This window comes from Trichosurus vulpecula, chromosome 8 (genome assembly GCF_011100635.1).
Source record: "Trichosurus vulpecula isolate mTriVul1 chromosome 8, mTriVul1.pri, whole genome shotgun sequence".
Lineage (NCBI taxonomy): Eukaryota > Metazoa > Chordata > Mammalia > Diprotodontia > Phalangeridae > Trichosurus > Trichosurus vulpecula.
This window is the reverse complement of record NC_050580.1, coordinates 114,401,902-114,422,725: the sequence shown is the minus strand read 5'-3', so window position 1 is coordinate 114,422,725 and position 20,824 is coordinate 114,401,902. Positions and strand designations below refer to the sequence as shown.

Below are 20,824 nucleotides of genomic sequence, written 5' to 3'. Positions count from 1 at the left end.
CTTCTCTTTCCCCTTCCAACACCCACTTCCCTCTCCCAATCTGGGATCTATACAATGACTTCACAAGATTAAAGAATAGCCCTTCTCTTTAACTACTTACAGAGACTACCAGAGGTCTACAAATTGGATTTCTAAAGGTTCAAATAAAGGTACTAGTTTTGTGCACAATTCTTTCCAAAGACAGGAAAATGTCCCCAACACACATTTTCTGTTCTCAAAGCTGTCCAGGTTCTCACAACTCCATAAAACTCTAAAAGTGTTCCCTCTTTTCTTCTAGTTACTTACCACTTTCCTGAAGGGAATGGGGCTCTACCTTAGGATCACAGCTCAGCTCTTTCTCTGGTTCTAGGTGTAATCTCTCTGCGTTCTCCTGGAATGTACATTTGGATTTTGTCTGTGTTTGCTTCGGATGGATACTTAGTGAATTGGGTACTGATCCTGCAGCTGTTACCATCTCTGTGAGTACTTCCTGCCCTTTCATAACGACTGGGACCTAGGAAAAGCCCACAATTCCTGTCATGCAAAGCCTGCTAAAAGTGGGCAGAATCTTGTAAGTTAAAATATAACCATCCAAACTATTCTAGGTTGGCTCCCCTAGGATAAAAAGAGAAAACCAGGCTTACTGAAATTCTTTACGTTATCAGTGAATAATATAGAGACATCCAAGAGTGGCTGCAAGCACTTCTCCCAGAATCAGGTGCCATACAACTTGCCTACCCAGCCTTCCTGACCTCCATTCCTACTGCCTTGAAACACTGACCATCCCTACTAAGTATCCCTTAAACAGCCATGCCAATAATAGTAAAGTGATGGATAGGAATGTTAGGGGGATTCAGTGTTTTCCCTGTACTTAGGCGCTATTATTATTCCCATTTTATAGATGGGGAAACTGATGCAGACCAGAGGTTAAGTGACTTGCCCAGGGTCATAGCTAGTAAGTGTCTGAAGCAGAATTTGAACCGAGGTCTTCCTGAGTCCAGGTCCAGGGCTCTATCTACTAAGGCACCTAGCTGCCCTTTTAAGCTTTTTCCTTCAGGCTACGTGTGGCAGAAACTGTTACTTGTAGAAGAAATGAACTCTTTGCCATTTACAAAGTTCTCCTTCAATTCCGTTTAATATTTAGGAAGTGTCTACAAAGTACAAGACCTTCTATAAAATTCTATTGTGATGTTTCATTTGTTCCAAGGAAGTGACTCTAGATTCCTAAAGATTATGGTAGTGAAGAACAAGTTCTGGCAGGTTCTACCAGACTATAAAGCTTGACAGATGATCCCTGTAATAGCCCTTCTACTTTCCCAGGACCAAATCAGCTAAATGTGTAAAGGCTTATTGCCAACAGACTGGCCATTTGGAAATAAATTATTTTTTCCATAACTACCTATGAAACAAAGAAACAAAAGGGCCCCACTTCTATATGGTGCTCTCCTTCAGCAATGATGGTAGCAGAGTGGTGTAAAAGGGAGCAGGGAGGGAATACTAAGAATCACATAGTTTTTAAATTATAAACATCAACTTAGCTACTGATACTCTAAATGTAACATCTTTGTCCATTGATCAGTGAAAGGTCATATTTGTGGAGGAACTCAATCATGCCAATCTTAACATCCTCAGTATCAAAGAAACAAGAAGACAAAAGGAAGTTGTAATTAAACAGAAGGATTGTGATTAGGTTTTCCTTAGAAAGATAAGTAAAGAAGGTGGCAGAATTGGTTTTATCATGCATCCAAAGGAAACAAGAAACATCATTTCATGGAGCATTTGGCCATTCATTTTTGCAACATTCATTATAAGTATTTGTAAAAAGACCACCACAACAATTGCAGCTTATGTCCCAACATCTATTGCAAAGGATGAGAAGGGAGAGGAAAGGTAAATTTATTCAGACACTGATTACTGATATTTAGTGAAGCATAAAAAGCTAGATGTATGTTTGCCAAATGTGTTGCCATTATCATGGAGGATGTCTAGTACAGAGTCCAAATGAAAGAGGGATCCATATGTTCCTGTTTGTGGACCATTATATCAAACCTAGGAACACTGCAGAGCCTCTTAAATGAGATCCATAATCACTAAAAAGTGTTTGGCCTAATACAAGAAAAACGAAATGGATGAAGAATACCCATTGTCCAGATAATGACACGCAGCCAAATGGACAACAATATAAGTGGTCCATCAGTGCTGTACATCTTAAAAGACACTAAAGATGGACAGGGAGATGGTCCTAGAATTGAACAAGAGGAAGAATGGGTTGGATTGCATCTGGAAAATTGGGCAATGCTTTTAATGAACCCATGATCTTTCCTGAAAAAAAAAGACCCTTCTTTTAAAGACATATATTCTTCTGGTGTTGTTGTATGTATCAGTCATGGAGTATCAGTCTCCGAAGAATTAAAGTTGCAAATCCCACAAAGACATGGAGAGACATGGTAGACATTAAGTATTCTGTAACATATTAGAAAGTGAAGAATTGTTCAAGAGAAGCACTTAAAAAGATGTCATCAGAGAAATGTGTTACTAGAAGACGAGGTGAGCCAGTCATGTAGTAAGTGTGGTGTGCCCGCAATGTCAAGAGATCTAGCAAAAGGTCCCCCACACTACCCACTGGGTTGACCCCTTTGTGGAAAACATGAACAAGGGTAGCACAGAGTAAGGCAGGGTTAGGTTGTGATCTGCACTACTGAGGGGAATACATCTATAAGACCACAGATTTACTGAATTATTTGAAAGACATTTCTAGGCACTGATGATAAAAAATGAAACAACCTCCTGCTTCAAGGAACTTATATTTTCACTGGTAACAATGGGATGTGAGACCTTTCAAGCTATTTTTCCATTCTATGGCAGACAACAAGTAAGATTAAGGAAAGTGCTATATATTCCCTGGACATATTCCCTGAACACTGCAAGGGAAATTTTATTTCACCTAAGCATCAAAATCATCCTAATGAGCATGAACAGTAAGGTGCCATGTTTTACCCACGTTGCCTCCAGCTGAAGGCTGTACCTCTATTTTCATGAAACAAAGGTATCCCATTCTCACCTTCAGCTCTGACCTGCCAGGTTCTTTTTGCAAATTTTCCACCAGGGTCACTGCCTCCTCTCCACTCTCTGGATGTTGTTCTCTAACCCAGGTCTGGATTTCTCTAGGAAGAACAGTCAGGAACTGCTCCAGCACCAGCAGCTCTAGAATCTGCTCTTTGGTGCATTTTTCTGGCCTCAACCACTGACGACAGAGTTCACGGAGCTGGTTCAAAGCTTCACGTGGTCCTGCTGCCTCCTGGTATTGGAACTGCCAGAAACGCTGACAGGAAGCCTCAGGACCTTGGTCATTTCCATGAAGGAAAGATTCCTGATGCCAGGAGGAATCATCTTCCAGTTTCACTATTAGAAATCCATCTTGCATTTGAGGAGCCTGGACCTGAGGGTCCAAAGCTACAGCCATTGTCCAGTTCAAGAAGAGCGTTTGTTCTTATGGTAGGATCTCTTCCTTTTATTTTTTTTTCCTGGCAAGCTAACTCTTGCCTCTGGCTAGGCACCACTGAGTGGGACTCTTCCAGAGGGCTCTAGGTACAGAGAGACACAACAACAGTATCAATAGATATTAACTGATGGAGATTAACCCATCCCAGATCCTTGTAGAGCAGCGTAAAATACCTCCTTGTTTCTTCCTTTCCCAGGCCTCTTCAACAGAGAAAGGTCAGTCCCTATCTAGCCCTCCATTATGATACCAAGTTATGTTTGTCCCCATAATACAAAATGGAACCTAGAGCAACGTGGAAATCACATACTAGACAGCACCATGGAGAGCAGCACCTGAGCGGGACATGGGATTTTAGGAAACTGGTAGGTTGATTATTTGCCCCTTCTCCATACCCTGTTCTCCCTGGGTCCCAGGTTCTCTGACTGGGCCAACGAATCATAGATTTTTAGTGTTGGAAAGGATTTTTGGAAATAGAGTACAATCTCCTCCTTTAACATACGAGAAAAGTTTGTCAAGAGAAGTCAAGTGACTTGCCTAAGGTCCCGCAAATAAATTAGTGGCGGAAAAAGGGCTCAAGGTTTCAACTTGTGATTCAAACTCAAGAATTTTAACAGAGAAAGGTTCCTTGGGTTAATGTGTGCAGTCTTTCACTGGAAGTTCTAGGCTCTTTCTGAGCCAGCCAGCTAACTTTGGTGAAGCGGGGAGCGCACGCAAAACACTCCCCGGACTATGGACATGCCTCGGTCACAGCAGAGGAAAACTACGGGAAAAAGAGAAAAAAAGGGGGGGGCGGTCCTCTCGGGAGCCGAGAAGTAACGGTCAGGAGGGGTGCTACCCCCTGGGACCCTCCCTGCCTGGGGCCGGCAACTCTCGGAGCCTGCCGCCGGAGAAGCCCACCTCCCCTCCCCTCCCTTCGCAGGCCTGAGGGCCCGGGGCAGTGTCCGAGCGGCCCGGGCAGCGTCCAGCCCTCATTGACCCGGCCCCCTCCCCATGCTGCTGCCGGAGCCCCGCACCACGCGGGGAGGTCTGCTCACTCCCGAGGGATCGCCAGCTCTTCGGGGAGCCCGCGTTCCCTGCCGCCTCCTCGCCTGCCCCTCAAGCAGCCTCAGCTTAAGGCTCCAAGCCGACAGACACAACCGCAGCAACACAGGAAGCGGAAGTGCAGACCCTGCGACTTAGGGACCCAGGCGGAGTCAAAGCAACTACGTCTCCCAGAAGCCTCCTCGCGCTCTGCGCGCTCCGCAAGATTAGCCAATGGGAAAAGAGTGAGTTCGGGTGCGGTTTCACAAGGACCTATCACCGGAGGAGAAGGGTGGGCACTTCTTACGTCACGGTTCCCAGGTGCTTGGAGGCCGTTTCGCTGACTGGGCCGTTAGAGTCGTCTGCCACTCCGCGGCTCTTCTCCCAGCGGGCCCGCCAAAGTCAAAAGCAGCGCTCGCGGGGCGGGGCCTTGTAGGGGACGAGGTCGGCCCCGCCCAGCTCTGCCCCTCCTAGATGAGTCCCCGCCTGAAAGCGCCGGCCAGGCGAGCGAGAGTCCCGCCCAGTAACGATTTCATTCATTCACCAGACCGGCTGCGGTTCGGCGCCAGCAACAAGTGAGGCAACCCCGGCCGGCCCCGGCCCGAGATGTGTGTATGAGGCAGCCACCTGCCGAGGAGGATGTGACCCGGAATTGGAGACAGGACAGCTGCGTTCGAACGTCGTCTCCGCCACGAAGTCGCTGGGTGACCATGGGCAAGTCGCTCCACTTCTTGGGCCTCCGTTTCCTCGTCTGTAAAATGTGAGGGTTGGATTAAATGATCGCTGAGGTGTCCGAATCCTAGGATCCCGGGTTAAATGATTGAGGAAAGAGGCCGCCCTCTCCGGCCCTCTCCGAGTGTCTCGGACAGTGAAAAAAGGGGGCAGGTGGGGTACATATAACAGGGCGTCGCAGAGAGTGACAGGTGGGCCAGGTGCCAAGAGCACTAGGCTGGGACCCAGGAGACCTGAGCTCTAATCCTGGCTGCCTTTAACTTGTCACCTTGACCAGATATTTTCACCTCTCTGAGCCTCAGTTTCCTCATTCACGCGGTGGGCACACTGAGCCCTGCCCCTTCTACCTCGCGGGGCAGCAGTGGTGAGGTGTTAGAGATACTGTATGTGAAATGGTTTAAAAACTAGTGTTAAACAAATGAAGACAAAATTATTAGATGAGCTGGACTGGGTTTTTGTTTTTTTTTTTTTTTCCCTCCTTTTCTCGTTGCATGCCCTGGGCTCCTCTCTTTTGGGCCGTCAGCCTCCCACCCCCATCGTTTCTACTTACTTAAAGAAGAGGAGTAGCAGAGGGGCAAGGCAAAGGACAGGTGCTCACTAAGGCTTGTAATTATCATTACTTTCCTTCGAACCTAGGACTGAACTGTAGTTGTCCTGCAGCCTTCCTTCTTCACTGGTATGTGAAGGGTTGGATTTGGTGGTCCCTAAGATCTCCTCCAATTCTGAATCCTGTAATCTTGTGGAGTCCATCTTTATGTAGGGGGGACACTGGACGGAACATCAGGTGCTAAGCAATCCAGTGATAGTCACCTGGTCAATCAACGTTCCCACCCCTACCAGAGGAAACCAAGACACAATACTTCCTCTGACTAGTTCATTTTTATCATTTTGGAACTTTCGACTAAGATTTCTATACATTCAGAACCTTTAGATGGATGAATGGGATGTAACCTTTGAATTCTAAGATGTCTCCTACATAGATCCGATTTCTGCAGAATATGTCTAATTGAAGAAACTAGTGCTGGGTTTTTCTTTCCCCAGCCATTCAGACTTTTTCAGTCCATGGGCACCTCCTCAGGTCTTCCAATGTCTTTTAAAGAAAGTAGAAATTGTGGTAGGGAACAAAGTCAAACATGGAGACTATAGGATCACACACAACTCATGTATGCACTTTATCCCATATCTTCAGGAGAAACAATAGATACCATTTTTGGAATTATTATGTTTTGAAGTGTAACACCTGAGGGCTGACATTGGGTACCTTCTGTGTTCCATTCAGATTGGACTTTTCCAACGGAAAAAAGCTGGTTCTACCTTAATCAGTGGAGCATCTCAGAGGATGCTTCTCAACAAAATCTTGACAGTTCATCCTTGTAGAACATAACTTACCTGCTTACAGCTGCCAGTTGCTATGGTCACCAGGTCCCCCAATGATCACTGATTGCCAGCACAGGATCATTTGGAAGAAAACATCTAGCTAGTTCATCTGCCCCTTCACTAAGGGCAGCAGAAGCAGTAGGAGGCAACTAGGAGGGCAGATTCAACAAAAAAATTTAATAGGGTCAAGAAGGGGTTGTGTGAATGACGGGAATTCAGATTCATTAGGATCACAAGAAACATTATATATAGCAATATGTAAAAAAGTATGGAAAACTCAATTTGTTTAGATTTAATGCTTTTGTTATTAAAGTAGTTGGGTATATATGCAGTTCTTTAAGAGGGACTGTTAGGATGTTCCTCCATTACGAGAGCAATAGATTCATTGTCAAAGAACAATCCTTGGGAAGAACTGTATCTGAGTTTAAAATGTGCTAATGAAGATAAAACATAAAAGTGCAACTAAGCATAAGCTATGGAGCACAGTTTTGACAGAACTATGGGTAAACCTGTAAAAACATCTCAGAAAACTAAAATCGACATATTAAATTAAGCAGACATGCTTCAGTTAGTACTTCATGCTATTTCTCACTGATTTAGTAATATGATTTGTTTTTATATGCAATTGTTTTATAATTTGTTTATAAACATGCAGTGTTTCATTTTGAGAAATCTCTATGTCCAATTATATGTAAAATATCCAAGTCAGCAAGCCACCATCACCAATTCTTGGCAATATCTTTCACCTGACAGAATCAATCTGGGGTAATATAAAATGACTTACAATAACACTCTCATTAGGACTTACCTCAAACCCTAAAAACTAATAAAAATGAGGGCAGACTTTCTTAGTACATTTCTATATAGCTATTAGGATTATATTACCCTTATAGGATTTAGAGCTAAAGCTTAGAGATCATCTAGTCCAACTCTTGTCATCTGAGGACTTTGGTTATTTAAATGAGGAGGTAGAAAAGAAATGAATGCTATGTGCTTATACTGTCAGTTACATTTTAAAACTGGTAAATGGTTTATACTGGCCATTAAGGATATGATAGAACTGTAGGGTGACTTTAAAATAACATTGTTTCAACATGCCTTTATTTGGTTAGTGTATTTAGCTCTGAATACATTCACTAAGGCCAGTTACAAAGAATGAAATATTAAAGTCAATCAGATGAACAAATATCGAGGGCCAGCTCTGTCTTACAAAAGCCAAATAAATCACACTTACACCAAAGAGAGAGTATTTAAAAAAAAAAAGAACCCAAATCAATTTCCAAGTCATAATTCTAAACTGTAGCTGAAAATGAAGCAATGACCAACAGACTATGCATTATCTAAGAGAATGAACACTTCTGTTACATGATCAGACAGCTAAGGAAAACTGGTGTCCTGTCCTTTTAAGATTTTTTCCCCCTCTGCTCAAAGGCTATTAAGAGAACAATCAACCAACAAATATTTATTGATCACTTACTTTGTGCAAGGCACTATATGTAGGGCTCTGGAATAGTTAATGACTGAATACATTCTCTCTCTGTTCCAACTAGTCAGCTAGTTCCATGGGTTGGGGCTACAATAGGCCTGGTGGCAAATCCTACATACAAGGGTCCCAAAACTTTCTGAGAACTGGACCTATTTTTCATTTCTCTGAAGTATTAGTGAGATCACTGGGGGGGAAGGGGAAGGGACAGGAAAGGAGGTTGAAGAATGATGGTAAAGATTCTAAACTGGGGAGTGGGGTGAAGCAGTTGGACAATTCAAGTCCCCGAATAATGAAGGAGATAAATACCAGCTGTCTTCCTCACCCTATCAGGACTGCTGGCAAACCATCCCAGGTTGGAGAGTTGTGACTGGCAGCAGCAACAACTGGCTTAGTTTATTAGGTAGGCTTTCATAATCCTAATCCACTGACTGGGGCTTCCTGATATAGAAACACATGATTTTGAACCACACGAGTTAAAGGACCAAGTCAGCAGAGGGACAGGAATACTTTATTAAAAGAATGAAGGACCATGGGACCTGAGGACTCATCTTGAGTCCAGGTTCCATGTGCAGAGGGAGGAGACAGCTTCATATTTCCCAGAAATGCCTTCTCTGCCTGCCCTCTGCCCCACTAATAACCCCCTTCAGCTGTTCTCCTTCCACTGTCTTCATTGCTGCAAGAATCAGGGACCACAGGCACAAAGCCATAGCAGTGTCACACAAAAATGGGCACAAGCCACAGGGTGACCTCTCACAGAGGTCTAAACTCAGACCAGATGACATGAACACCAGCACTTCCTTAGAAATAAGTTTTTAGTATGCAGTAAACCACTTGATAGAATTCTAGAGCTGGGTATACAAGAGAAATAATCTATAGGGAAATACAAGTGCATAGAATGAGTTACTATAAAATGATTATAGGGCTACATATCTGTGTGTGGTGTAAGTGAAAAAAAAAAGTTTCCTCCAGCAGTGAGGGAAGTATCAACTGTCTCCCACTATATGAGGAAAATTATTAACCACCAGTTGTAGAAGTCACTGGGTCTCAAATGGGCCCCCACCCCTTCAGATACATATTCTCAACAACAAATTCCACTCCCCAATGTAGCCTCCTTTACTCTGGCAGAGCTACTACATGGTTAGCTTAATGGGCAACTGTTAAATTCACTTCAGTTCATCAATTTCCAGACCAGGGAGACTCAGCCCTTCTCAGTGGAGTACAGCCCAGTTTTAGGCTCCACTTGCCTTCTCTGTGCTCCTGGCATATTCCAGAAACAGAAAATGGCTTTACCTTGATGTCTATCCCTCTTCTTTTCATTACAGGGCTGTCTTGCCCAATCTCTGTCCTTGACTTTAGAGGTGTAGTCTAATATACTTAATCCAAGATGAAAATATTTAGTGTCAGCACAACAGAATGGAATGAAGGCACCATAGCAACAACCAAGCTGGGGAAAAGAACAAGCATTCATATGGATCTCTGGCCTTTTTCTGACCCATTTTGCAGATGTTGTTTTCCTCCTCACAACCGGAAATATTCTCCCTATTTTACCAGGGGAAATCTTAGGCACAAGGGGACAGGGAATTAAGCAGTGAATTGCTGGCAGAACCAAATACATGATCCACATTGCCTGACCTTCCATTCCTTTCCTGTTTCTTTTGAGCAATTCAGACTACAAGATAGCATTCCAAATAACAGGATGGGCAATGGTAAGATTTTGGCAAAAAGTTCTATAGAACATTAAAGTGAATGGACCTTTAAATGGGGCATCAGATAATTTTTTTTTGGTAGAACTACTGCCTTCAGGATGCTTGTAGCTTTCCTCTCCTACCAGTTTCCTGGTAGCAAACTTTTCCCATACTTGCTACATCAACAGAGCTTTTCTTTCATGTGAGTTCTCTGATGTGTAATAAAGTTGGAACTATTACTAAAGCCTTTCCCACATTCTGGGCATTTGTAGGGCCTTTCTCCTGTGTGTATTCTTTGATGTATAATAAGAACGGAATTCCAACTAAAGCCTTTCCCACATTCAGGACATCTATAAGGTTTGTCCCCTAGATGAGCTCTCTGGTGCATGACAAGGATTGATCCCCGGCTGAAGCTTTTTCCACACATGAGGCATTTATATGGCTTCTCTCCTGTGTGAGTTCTCTGATGGACCACAAGTTGTGATCGCTGGCTGAAACATTTCCCACACTCAGAGCACTTATAGGGCTTCTCTCCTGTGTGAATTCTCTGGTGTTTAATAAGGTTGGAACTCCAACTAAAGCTTTCCCCACATGTCAGACATTCATAGGGTTTCTCTCCTGTGTGCATTCCTTGATGGGCAATCAAACTAGAACTCTGGCTGAAACTTTTCCCACACTCACCACATTTATAGGGTTTCTCCACCATGTGGGTTCTTCGATGTGTTGCCAGGTTTGAGCTCCGGCTAAAGCTTTTTCCACATTCGTTGCACTGATAGGGCTTTTCTCCTGTATGAGTTCTTCGGTGTGTAATAAGGGCTGAGCTCTGACTGAATCTTTGTCCACAGTCAGTACATTTATATGGTTTCTCTCCTGTGTGGATTCTCTGGTGCCTAATTAAGTTAGAGTTGTAACTAAAGCTTTCGCCACACTCTTTACATTCATAGGGTTTCTCTCCAGTATGAATTCCCTGGTGTGTATTAAGGCTAGAACGGTTACCAAAGCTCTTTCCACACTCCAGGCATGAATATGGTTTTTCTCCTGTGTGGGTTCGCTGATGAGCAATGAGGTTGGGACTCCTGCTGAAACTTTTCCCACACTCAGCACACTGGAAGGGTTTTTCCCCTGTGTGGATTCTCTGGTGTGTTATTAGGTTTGCACTCCGGCTAAAGCTTTTCCCACAATCTCTGCATTTATAAGGTTTCTCCCCAGTATGAGTTGTTTGGTGTCTACTAAAGTTTGAGCCATCACTAAAGCTTTTGCCACATTCATCACATTTATAATATTTCTCTCCTGTATGTGTCCTCTCATGTGTAATAAGGTGTGATTTCCGACTGAAGGTTTTCCCACATTGAGGGCATTCGTAGGGCTTCTCACCTAAATAGGTTCCCTGAAGGCCTATGAATTGCCCTATTTCCCTGTTCTGTGAAGTAGTTTCCCCATATTCCTCTGCTTGGGAATTTCCCTGAGGCCTCTCTATCCCATAGTCTCTCTCAAAGTCACTTCCCCAATCAGAATGGTGAATGCCTTCCCCTTCAGGCCTTCCTGATAACATCAAATTTTCTTCCACTGCTTCAAACATTTCCTGATTTGAATTCTCTTCATTATCACTCTGGATCTCAAAATCTGAAAGGATCAAGAAAAAAACATGTTTATAAATAATTTCTTTCAATGAAAAGAAAATATAGATAAAGGAAAGAAAGAAAAGTTAAAATTAAGTTTTTGGTGATAATAAAGAGGTTTGAGAGTTCAAGAGGGTTTAATTCCCACTTTACTTCCTTCAAGGTGATATCCCAACTAACCTCACAACCATTTCATCTGAGGAGGAATGAATGTCTCACCATCTTCCTTTTTTCCCCCAGAGCTTAGAATGTCGGTACATGGCTCTAATTTTTGCTTCAGTTGAAAGGTGAAGTCACATTTAGAATTTGGAAATATGATCACCAGGAAGCAAACAGGGTACACAGATGATGCCTTTCACTGGTCCCATAGATAAAATCCTAAGGTCAGTCTCTGCTCCACTGGAGTAGTAGGTATAGTTATCACTTTCATTTGGTATCTGTCTAGGGTCCACCATCATATTACTTGGCATTTTAACAGCATATGTAACGATCAAGTCATTAAAACCACATCTCTAAGCATTTTCATAGCTTACTAGGTTCATGGTTAAAATTTTTTTTAAAAAAATTCCATCTGCAGTACAAGTAAAAAACTTCAAGAAGTATCTTGGTCCCATGACCACAGATTATGATGGAGTAGAGGGAAATCTTCTTTCAGTTTCTGCAGTCCTGAGATAAATCAAGGGCAGGAAACCCTGGCTACTGCTTTGAAAACATTAAGCCTCTGAGAACCACAGCATTCACTGGGGTTCAAGATACAGAGCAGGCAGTTCCTTAACCAGAATTGCAATTATGGTCCTCTTCATAAAGCTAGAGGTTTGGGGCTTATTTTGCTGATGGTGTCTAGGTTACAGCACAGTGCTGGACAGAACTACTCAGAAGCACATAGTTATCGGAAGACTCATGAAAAGGTCAAAAAGTAATAAAGTACTTGTGAACCCCATACTTAGGGTAGTGCTGTCAAACTCAAATAGAAATAGGGGCCACTAATCCCTACATAAATTTACCTGTGGATCACATATTGACTTAGTTTTAAAATGTAGTATTATCTATGTTTCATTGTATTCTTATTTATTTTTAAAAATATTTCCTGATCACATTTTAATTTGGTTCAGGCTGCACTTGGGAGTATTGTGGACCACATGTGGCTGAGTGTCTGACAACTCTGCTATAGGAGATGCAAAGAATACAGAAGATACAGTCCCTGCCATATCTTATAATCTGGTTGAGTAGAAAAGAGGAAACTATGCACAAATATGTGTGTGTGTGTGTGTGTATACATACATATATGTGTCTGTGTATGTATGTATACACACACACTTTTAAAATCATATTATTATATTAAATAGGGGACACTGTAGTATCTAGTGTAATGCTGATACAGCTCATGAATTGGGAATTCAAAGAAAGATCGTGATCTCAATTTGGGCTGGAGGAGTGAAAGAAGGTTTTAGAAGAGGTAGGATTTGAGTTGGGTCTTGAAGGAAGTAAATGTTATATGGACTCCTGGGGAGGGGAAGAGACATTACAAGTGACAGGGACGGCAGGAACATAGAAAAGAGTTGGAAATGAACACCATAAAAGTGGGGGAAATGTATGGAAATTAAGATAAATAGTGTTACTGTGCCTAAGGGGAATAAGTTGGCTAGGGGCTGGGGGTAAACATGACCTGAGAAAGAAGCCAGTCCAGGCTCAAGATGTAAGGGAGAGGGCCTCTCAATGGAATGTGCAATAACCTTGCTTGCTCCATGTTAATATTGTATTATTGTAAGCATGCTATCTCAAGGATAAAGAGGATATGACATACAAAGGACAAATGGGAGTTCTTTATCCTTGAAGTTGACACATGAGATATACAAGACATCTAAGGGAAGACACAACAGGGAAAGAGAGCCACATGGAAGACCCCAAGAATGCAGGGTAATCAGGAAGAAGCCTGGATAAGAAAACCAGAGAATGAACTGAGGCAATGATCTGAAGGTGCAATAGGACAGCTACCAGGACAGCAGAGGAACCCCTCACCCCCACTGGGTCTTGGACTGGCCATGTACAAGGTTATGGAAATTGTAGAAAATAACAGACCTCCAATATCTGGGACTGATGCTTGAATGACATTTGGGGAATGGTAAGGGAGAAGTGACGTCTGTGAATGTCATGGGAATGGGAGGAAAATAAGATGTGGCTTAATGAGTATGGTCCCGTATCCAGAGGAGATGTGGGACTTGAATGCATGCATAACAATTGCATTCCCAACATCTTTTAGCTGGAACCATGCAGGCTTAATAAAGTACTTAGATAAATTCAGGTTTGCTTTATGTTATTCTGTGAACCTGGCAGGCCACAATGAGAGGGAGGGTTGGAGTAATAAATAGGAATAGAAGGTTCATGCTGGAAAACAATGGGAGATAAAGTTACACAGGTAGGGTAAGACTAAACTATGTACTTCCACCAAGCCGCTGAATATTACTGAGCACTGCATTCAGCACTTTAGGGATAGAGGGATATATAAGATACATAAACAAGTTTTTAATCCAGCAGGGCGACTATGGGAAGTATAAATACACAAATAATTTTAATTTCAGGCTGAGCAGCAAAGCTTAATTTTAATTTGTTAAGTAATAATATTCTGTAGGAATGTGTTGAAAGTTTTTAATTAAACTAATTTGGTAGCAGTAACCAGAAACTGAAGCCAAGAAGACCAGTTAGGTTAATCTAAGGTGGTGGCAGGGATTATGGAGAAAAAATGGAAAAATCTTAGAGACATTTCAGAGTAGGATTTTGGTGACTAACTAGACAGGGTCAAAAACATTTTTAACCCATATAAGTGGTAGAATGGTATGGCCATTGACCAAGAAAGGAAAGTTGGAAGGCGAGACAGATTTGGAGAGGGGAGATGAATTTGATTCCAGACATATTAGATATGAGCTAACAGTGACATCCATATAGAGGGAGATGTCCTATAAGAAGCCAAGACTGTGTGACTTGGAGTTGGATGGGAGAGGTCAGTGCTAGATATATGTAATTAGGAGTTATCTACAAAGATCTCAAAATTAAAGCATAACACTTGAGTTCTCTAAGGGAGTAAGAGAACAGAAAAACTAAGGACTGAAAGATGGTGGACACCAATGGGCATAGGACAAAAGAATTAAGCAGAGTCAGAATAGGAGAATAAGGAAAGAAGTAATCATAGGAGGTAAGAGAAGATGCTTCAAGCAGTGGAGTGCCCTCTACAACTTATACAACAACTGGCTATCCAGCCTTTCCCTGAGTAGTTGTGTCTTACAGAGGAGAGTCTTGTTGAGGTACAGGCTGGACTAAAAGGCCTCTGAACTCCCTTCCAACTCTGAGCTTCTAGGCTTCTGAACTATTGTAAATAGGGTTAATTTTGTCTACAGTTTTATTAGAGGGAAAGTTATTATTTCTAGAAGAAATGTCTGTAATTACATATTTAGTATTCTAGCCATTTTCCCTGATGTCTCTTTTTCAAAGTCTTCGAAAATTTGAAGACTTCTAAGAGACATTTCCTAGTTTCTACAAAAGTTTTGTCTGCCAATTGGCAAAATAATATTTGGAAAATGAAGTGATCTGAGAGAAAATTACACAGAGAATGAGAAACAACAAAAGTAATCACAAAGCAGTTTCTTGAACTAGGGCTTTCTCAATTCTCTAGGAAGCTACTTACTGTAAACAAAACTGAGCTGTCTCAAATATGCAATTTCTTTCTCCTAAAATGGTAAAAATTGAAAGGGACAATAATATCTGACTTTTTAAAAATAGGAATATGAGTACTGCCAAATCACATTTTTATAAAAAACTACATACAAGTTTGCTGCCTCAGATGATGAACCTATAGTGACTGTTGCTTTCTGAATCAGTCTTTGAGAGATGAACTGTTGTTAAGAATCAAAAAAAATTAAATATTTACTAGCAGAAAACAGCAAAACATTTTAAAAAATGAATATGGTCCACAGTGCTATGTAGTTGTGAGGTCAAGAAGAGCGAATTATGAGAAAGGGCTGGTGAATCTGAATAGGAGATCTTGGGATCAGAGGGGAAAAAAACCATTTCATTACAGTAGTGAAGCCAGATGCAAGATTACAGTAGGTTAATGAAGAACTGAAAATAATATATGGAGATTACTCCCTGCAAGAGTTTGGTAGCAAAAGGGGAGAAGTGAAATGATAGGTTTTTCTTGAAAGGTTAATAAGCGTTGCCTCTACAATTGAAGGCCCTAACAGGAGGGAAGAAACAGGAGAGGAAGGGACAGAACTATAAGCACAGGTGAAGGACTTGGCTTTAGAAAGGCAGAGGAATGGGTCTTCCTCTGGGAAATGCAGGAAACATTTAAAAAATTATGAAAATAAAAAAAATGACTATTAAAATGGCAATTATGTGGATCAGGTATACATGGAGGAAATAGCACTAAGTTTTTTAAAAGCAGAACAAAATTGTAGGGACATAGATTACTAATTACACAACTATGGAAGGAAGTGCATATATATACTGTTAAGGATTGGAAGAGAATTTGCAGTGAAGTAAATAATTAGGTTCTTTTTTGTGTAGATACCATCTAAGTCCATGATAACGAATGAAAGTAAGAAAGAGAGGGTAGATGGAGAGACAGGTATGTTAGGAAATAAAAGACTAGGTCATCAGTTACAGTAATAGGAGCTTGTGCTAAGGAGAAAATGAAGGTCAAACAGACTATTAAACAACTAGGAAGGACCAAGTTAAATTTGTGGTAGTCTAGTTTTAGAGTTACATAATTTTCTTCAGTAGTACTGCAGGTCTCAGAGAAAGAAGAGAGAAAGCCAAGGTGATGCCATGTTAGGGATTAGTCAGGGTCTAAGGAAAGTCAGAGGGGAAAAGTTTAATCCTAGAGGGGGCAGCACTCAAATAGCTAGCAGTGGAATAAATTTGGGGCAGAGGAGTCCAGTGTGATTCAGGAGGAGGCTAATATCCAGACAAGAACATGGTGAGAGAAGAAAGTACTGGATTGAGAGATCTCAGAGGTGAAATGACACCTTGTGATAATTCAGGCCCGAACATGCTCGTGTTTCTGTGCCACTTGGGAGTCAAGTGGAGATGGAGATGAGCAAAGTCAAGGAGGGGAGGCTGTCATTCATTCAACTTTAATAAATGTGCAACCCAGAACAAAAGGAGGGAAAGTGAATCATCCTGTGGCTATGTATGGTAATCTGTTGTATTTAATCAGCACTCTTCAAAAGTTAATACCACGGGCTGAATCTAAAGGAACATTAGCTCTAAGGCAAAATTAACACAAGGGCCAAACTTGGGAGTCATAAAAATACTATTCTCCTGTATTAAAAAAAAAAACAAACAATTTTTAGTAACTGATACTCCTTTTCTACTGGTTCCTGCCTAAACTGGGCTTAAGTCTAGCTCCCTGAGATCCACAAACCTCTCTGCTGCACAATGAGATATCATTTGGGTCATCTCATTAAATTATTTCATATTTATTTTTTCTTGGTCAGTTTTTATTTTTAAGGAATATTGTCTTATCTGAGTAGCAAATAGTATAAAATGTTCTTAAAAAACTAAATTTTAACTCTAAGCCTTTAATTGAAAAAATAAAGGTTAAAATATAAAAATGTAAATTTAGGAATTTAACAGCTCCAGACTTCAAGTTAATATCTAGCACTAGCAAAAACCAAGACAAGCATCTATAACTTTTTTTTGGTTTCCACTAAATATGTATCTCAATATTGCTCAAGTCTTCCCTGACAGAGCACCATCAACTTCCTCTGGAGGCAGAAATCTCTCATCCATCCCTGTGTTTATTGCCTCCTCTCAGCCATTCATAGGCCCTTACTACCTTCTTCTAGATCTGTTCACCACAGTGGCTCTGTAGGAAAATACTGATCTTACCAATAGAGTGTTTTTTTTTCCCTTTCGCCACTTTCCACAGTGACCCAAAAAATTAGCTTCTTGTACTCAAAAGATGGGACATTAGGGAAGGAAGGAAACTTATCTATCTCCTTACAAAGCAGTTACATTTCATAAAAAATGGTTATTAAGAAATTTTCTGGGCAACTTTTTATCCATATTTTAAGCCCCAGTCTGTCCTACATGATCTTTTTGGTTTCTTTGTGTGCGTTCCACATTGTTTATAGCTACAAAGGCAGCAAAGAGAAATACAGACACACAGAATAAGTGCTTAATGCTCACTGACTGACTGACATATAACACTGCCCTCAAACCTACCCTCTTGAAGCCAAGAACAGGGAAAAGGTTTTTGTGTGCCACAGACAAAGTCTGGAAATTGTACCCTCCGAAAATTACTATCTACTTCAGTCTTTGAGCCTTCATTGTAACACATCATAGGACCACAGATTTGGAACTAAAAGGGATTTGGTTGACTGTCTAGTCTAAACTTACTGTTTCAAATGAGAAAGCTAAGGGGCTGCAGAGAGGGAGAGGTGTGCCCAACTTCACACAGTAGGTAGCAGAGCTAGGATTTGCAACCAGGTCCTCTGTCTCAACTTGACATCGTAAAATAAGATGAATGTACCACAACAGGTACAAGCATTGGCCATTAAAAATATGCGCATTGTAAAAATAATCTTTTTAAAAAATCAAGTGTGTCATTCTGTGCTGTGTTGTCGGTGGCCAACTACCTTGCCTAGCTCTAGCTCCCCTGATTTAATTGGAGCTACTTAGCTCTGCTACTATTGTTAACCTATTTTCTTTGCCTTTCCATCCTCCCAAAGGGGAACCAAGATGCTGGTGTAATAGAAGAAGAGTCAAGGGAAGTGGGTTTGAGTCCCATAAGGCACTTGATTTCAATGTGAAGTTCAGTTTCCTCATCTGTAAAATGAGGGGGGGGGTTGGACTAGATAACTTTTGGGGTTCCTTCCAGTCTTAAATCTTTGACTCCATGATTTTTACCCTTTGCTCTCATAGGGAATCTAGTCTGTCTAAATACGTCATTTCAAGAACCCTTTTCCCCTCACCAGGACTGCACTTAACCCTTTACTTACACACCTTTACACTGTGTTCAATTGTCTGCTGAGTTGTCTTATCACTTACGTCTACAGTAGTGACTAGAAAAGTTAGTTCTATTGCTTTGCAGAATACCTAATACCAAATGTCCCTTGATGAATACTTTTAATGATCAGAATGAAGATGGTCTGATTAAGCTCAAGAGCTCTGTAAAATTAGACTTCTGAATAAGCAGTACCTTTTCTTAGCTAAGAAGAGCAATTAGCAAAATCATTAAAGCCCTGATGATAGACTTCTAATATCAAGACTCACTGTTTGCTGGTTTTAGGTAAGATGTTTTGTTGTGGTGAAATTCCACTGGGGTCCATAATTAAATGAAAAGGTGTTTGATTCCCATATATTAAAATTTGACATATCTTATAGTAAGGCACAGTAGGGATCCAGGTACAGCTTACACCTTTAGTGAATACAAGATCTTACCCAGATTAACAAAATGAAATGACAATAGGAATATAAAACAAATTCTGATTCAAGAATGTATTTCTTTCCCGGTAGGACTCAACAGCCAGGGCTGGTTATCAGCAATATGCATATGCAACACATACTTATTTTAAATACTGCTATTCTGAACATGTTAGCTGTCATTTTTTACTCTATCCAGGGATAATTTTCATACAGGGGCACAATTTTGAAAAAAGAAAGATACTAAATATTTCCAGAAAAAAATAAATCTTTACCATGTGACATGTCATTCCCATAATTCTCCTGCATCACACCACCACAGAGGTCCTTCGGAACAGCATCTAGACATTTTTGCTTGTCTTGGGAGGGAGAAACTTCCCCATCCTTAAATGTCCGAGGTCCCTGAAACAAGAACACCTTTCACTATTATCTGCTGCCTCAAGGACAACCCACTTGCAAAGATATCAAAGCTTGCAAACAATATTCAAGTAAAGCTCCTCTACCCCCAAAGTCAGCTATTCTGCAGTAATGGAATTCCAGTGATGGCAAGGGAGAGGCCTGGGAAATAGAATAGCACCTGGGAAAGATACTCATTCCCCTTGAACAGAAATCTAAAGGTTTTCCAAATAAAACTGTTTTGATGGGATTCTTTTAGTGTGAAAAATGTAGCTTTATCAGAGCAGATAATGGGTAAGCCACATGTAAGCAGCAGCAATACTAATGGGACAGAAGGACCCCAAACTCACCGGAGCCCTGGCCATAAGGAGTACATCCTCCATAACCTGGTCTTCGGTACTATCCTCCTCAGAAAAGGCTGGAACATGTTCAATAGAGAGAGCTAGAAGAGGAGAAAGGGAGGGCGTTAGAGAAACAGGCCTGTCCCATTCCTCCTGTCTCAGGAGCCCATTAAGAAATTACAAATCATTTAAGTGGTTGCATCCAGACATAAGTAGAGATGTTTTGACCATGGAAAAGGGCTAGTAATATTCCCAGTGAGGATAGGAAAGTAGGAAATGCTGTAATCATTATAACCATACTGCCTAGGGAAGGAACATAAAGGGTCTTCAGGTTACCCACTTGTTTGGGGGGTCCTCCTAGTCAGGAAAGCCACTTGAGCGGCAGCGGCAATAAGTCTGAAGTTGTTTTTAACCCTAAAAGTCCATTAGATTCAGGCACAAGAGAAATCAAAATAAAGACAGGGCCTAGCATCTGGTATCCCACACTTTGGAACTTTAAGCCTGATCTCATGGCCCCCAAAGAAGCAATAAGTAATTATGTTCATTTAAACCAATATTTAATAAGCACCTACAATATCTACAGAGTTTTATTCCAGTGCCTTACTGCGGTAAGAGGGTGGTAACCTTGGATTCTCAAATCGATGCCAGCAAAACACAAGTTCTGGCAGGCTTTTTACCATGATGGAGAGATTCTGAACATGGTCTAGGCAACAACTGTGTTAACTTTCCAAGGACTAGACTAAGTACAGAGTCTCGTCCCCAGCAGGCTGGTCACTTGGTGATGAATACCAAATGCCCCTTAGTCCTGTGGGCCTCCCTCCTGCTTCTGCAGTGATGGGGTCCAAGTGAAGGAAAAAGGAACTAAGGTTACTACGTATCTTGGCTTTTAGACCACCATTAAATATTAACTTAGCCATTAGTCCCCTCTATGTGAAATTCTGGTCCAATGACCAATCAACATGATACAGGAGGAACTGAGTCACATTGATCTTGACAGTCTTTCTATAAATGAAACCATAAGACCAAAAAAAGAGGAAGCAGAGAGAGAGGAAAAGACAGGCACACAGATTAGAACTATTTCATAAAAAAGTTTCCGCAATGTAAGTCAACTGCCGTTATGAGAAGATTAAAAAGAAGCCTAAAAACTGCCTTGGCCAAGAAGCTCTTGCTCCCCTTTACCAAAGTCATCCCCAAGAACATGTAAGGATATAACTAGATGGACAGCAAATAGATGAAAAAATGTAAAGATGGATAATGATGCTTGT

General features: G+C 41.4%; 1 protein-coding gene across 6 annotated transcripts in view; it reads right to left on the bottom strand.

Annotated features, from left to right (window-relative positions):
- Positions 1-20,824, bottom strand: part of ZSCAN2 (zinc finger and SCAN domain containing 2) — a 43,111-nt gene that overhangs the window by 6,363 nt on the left and 15,924 nt on the right. For 3 of the 6 annotated variants that reach the window (XM_036734572.1, XM_036734574.1, XM_036734573.1), the window contains exons 3-5: positions 19,569-19,660; positions 19,098-19,224; positions 7,690-11,404 (exon numbers count right to left, since the gene is read on the bottom strand). In XM_036734572.1, the coding sequence (XP_036590467.1) occupies positions 9,963-11,404; positions 19,098-19,224; positions 19,569-19,660 (1,661 nt within the window). In that variant the 3' untranslated portion in view covers positions 7,690-9,962. Of the gene's footprint in view, positions 1-285; positions 494-3,040; positions 4,304-4,515; positions 11,405-19,097; positions 19,225-19,568; positions 19,661-20,824 lie in introns of those variants that run through there. The other 3 variants (XM_036734569.1, XM_036734571.1, XM_036734570.1) reach the window with 2 other exon arrangements.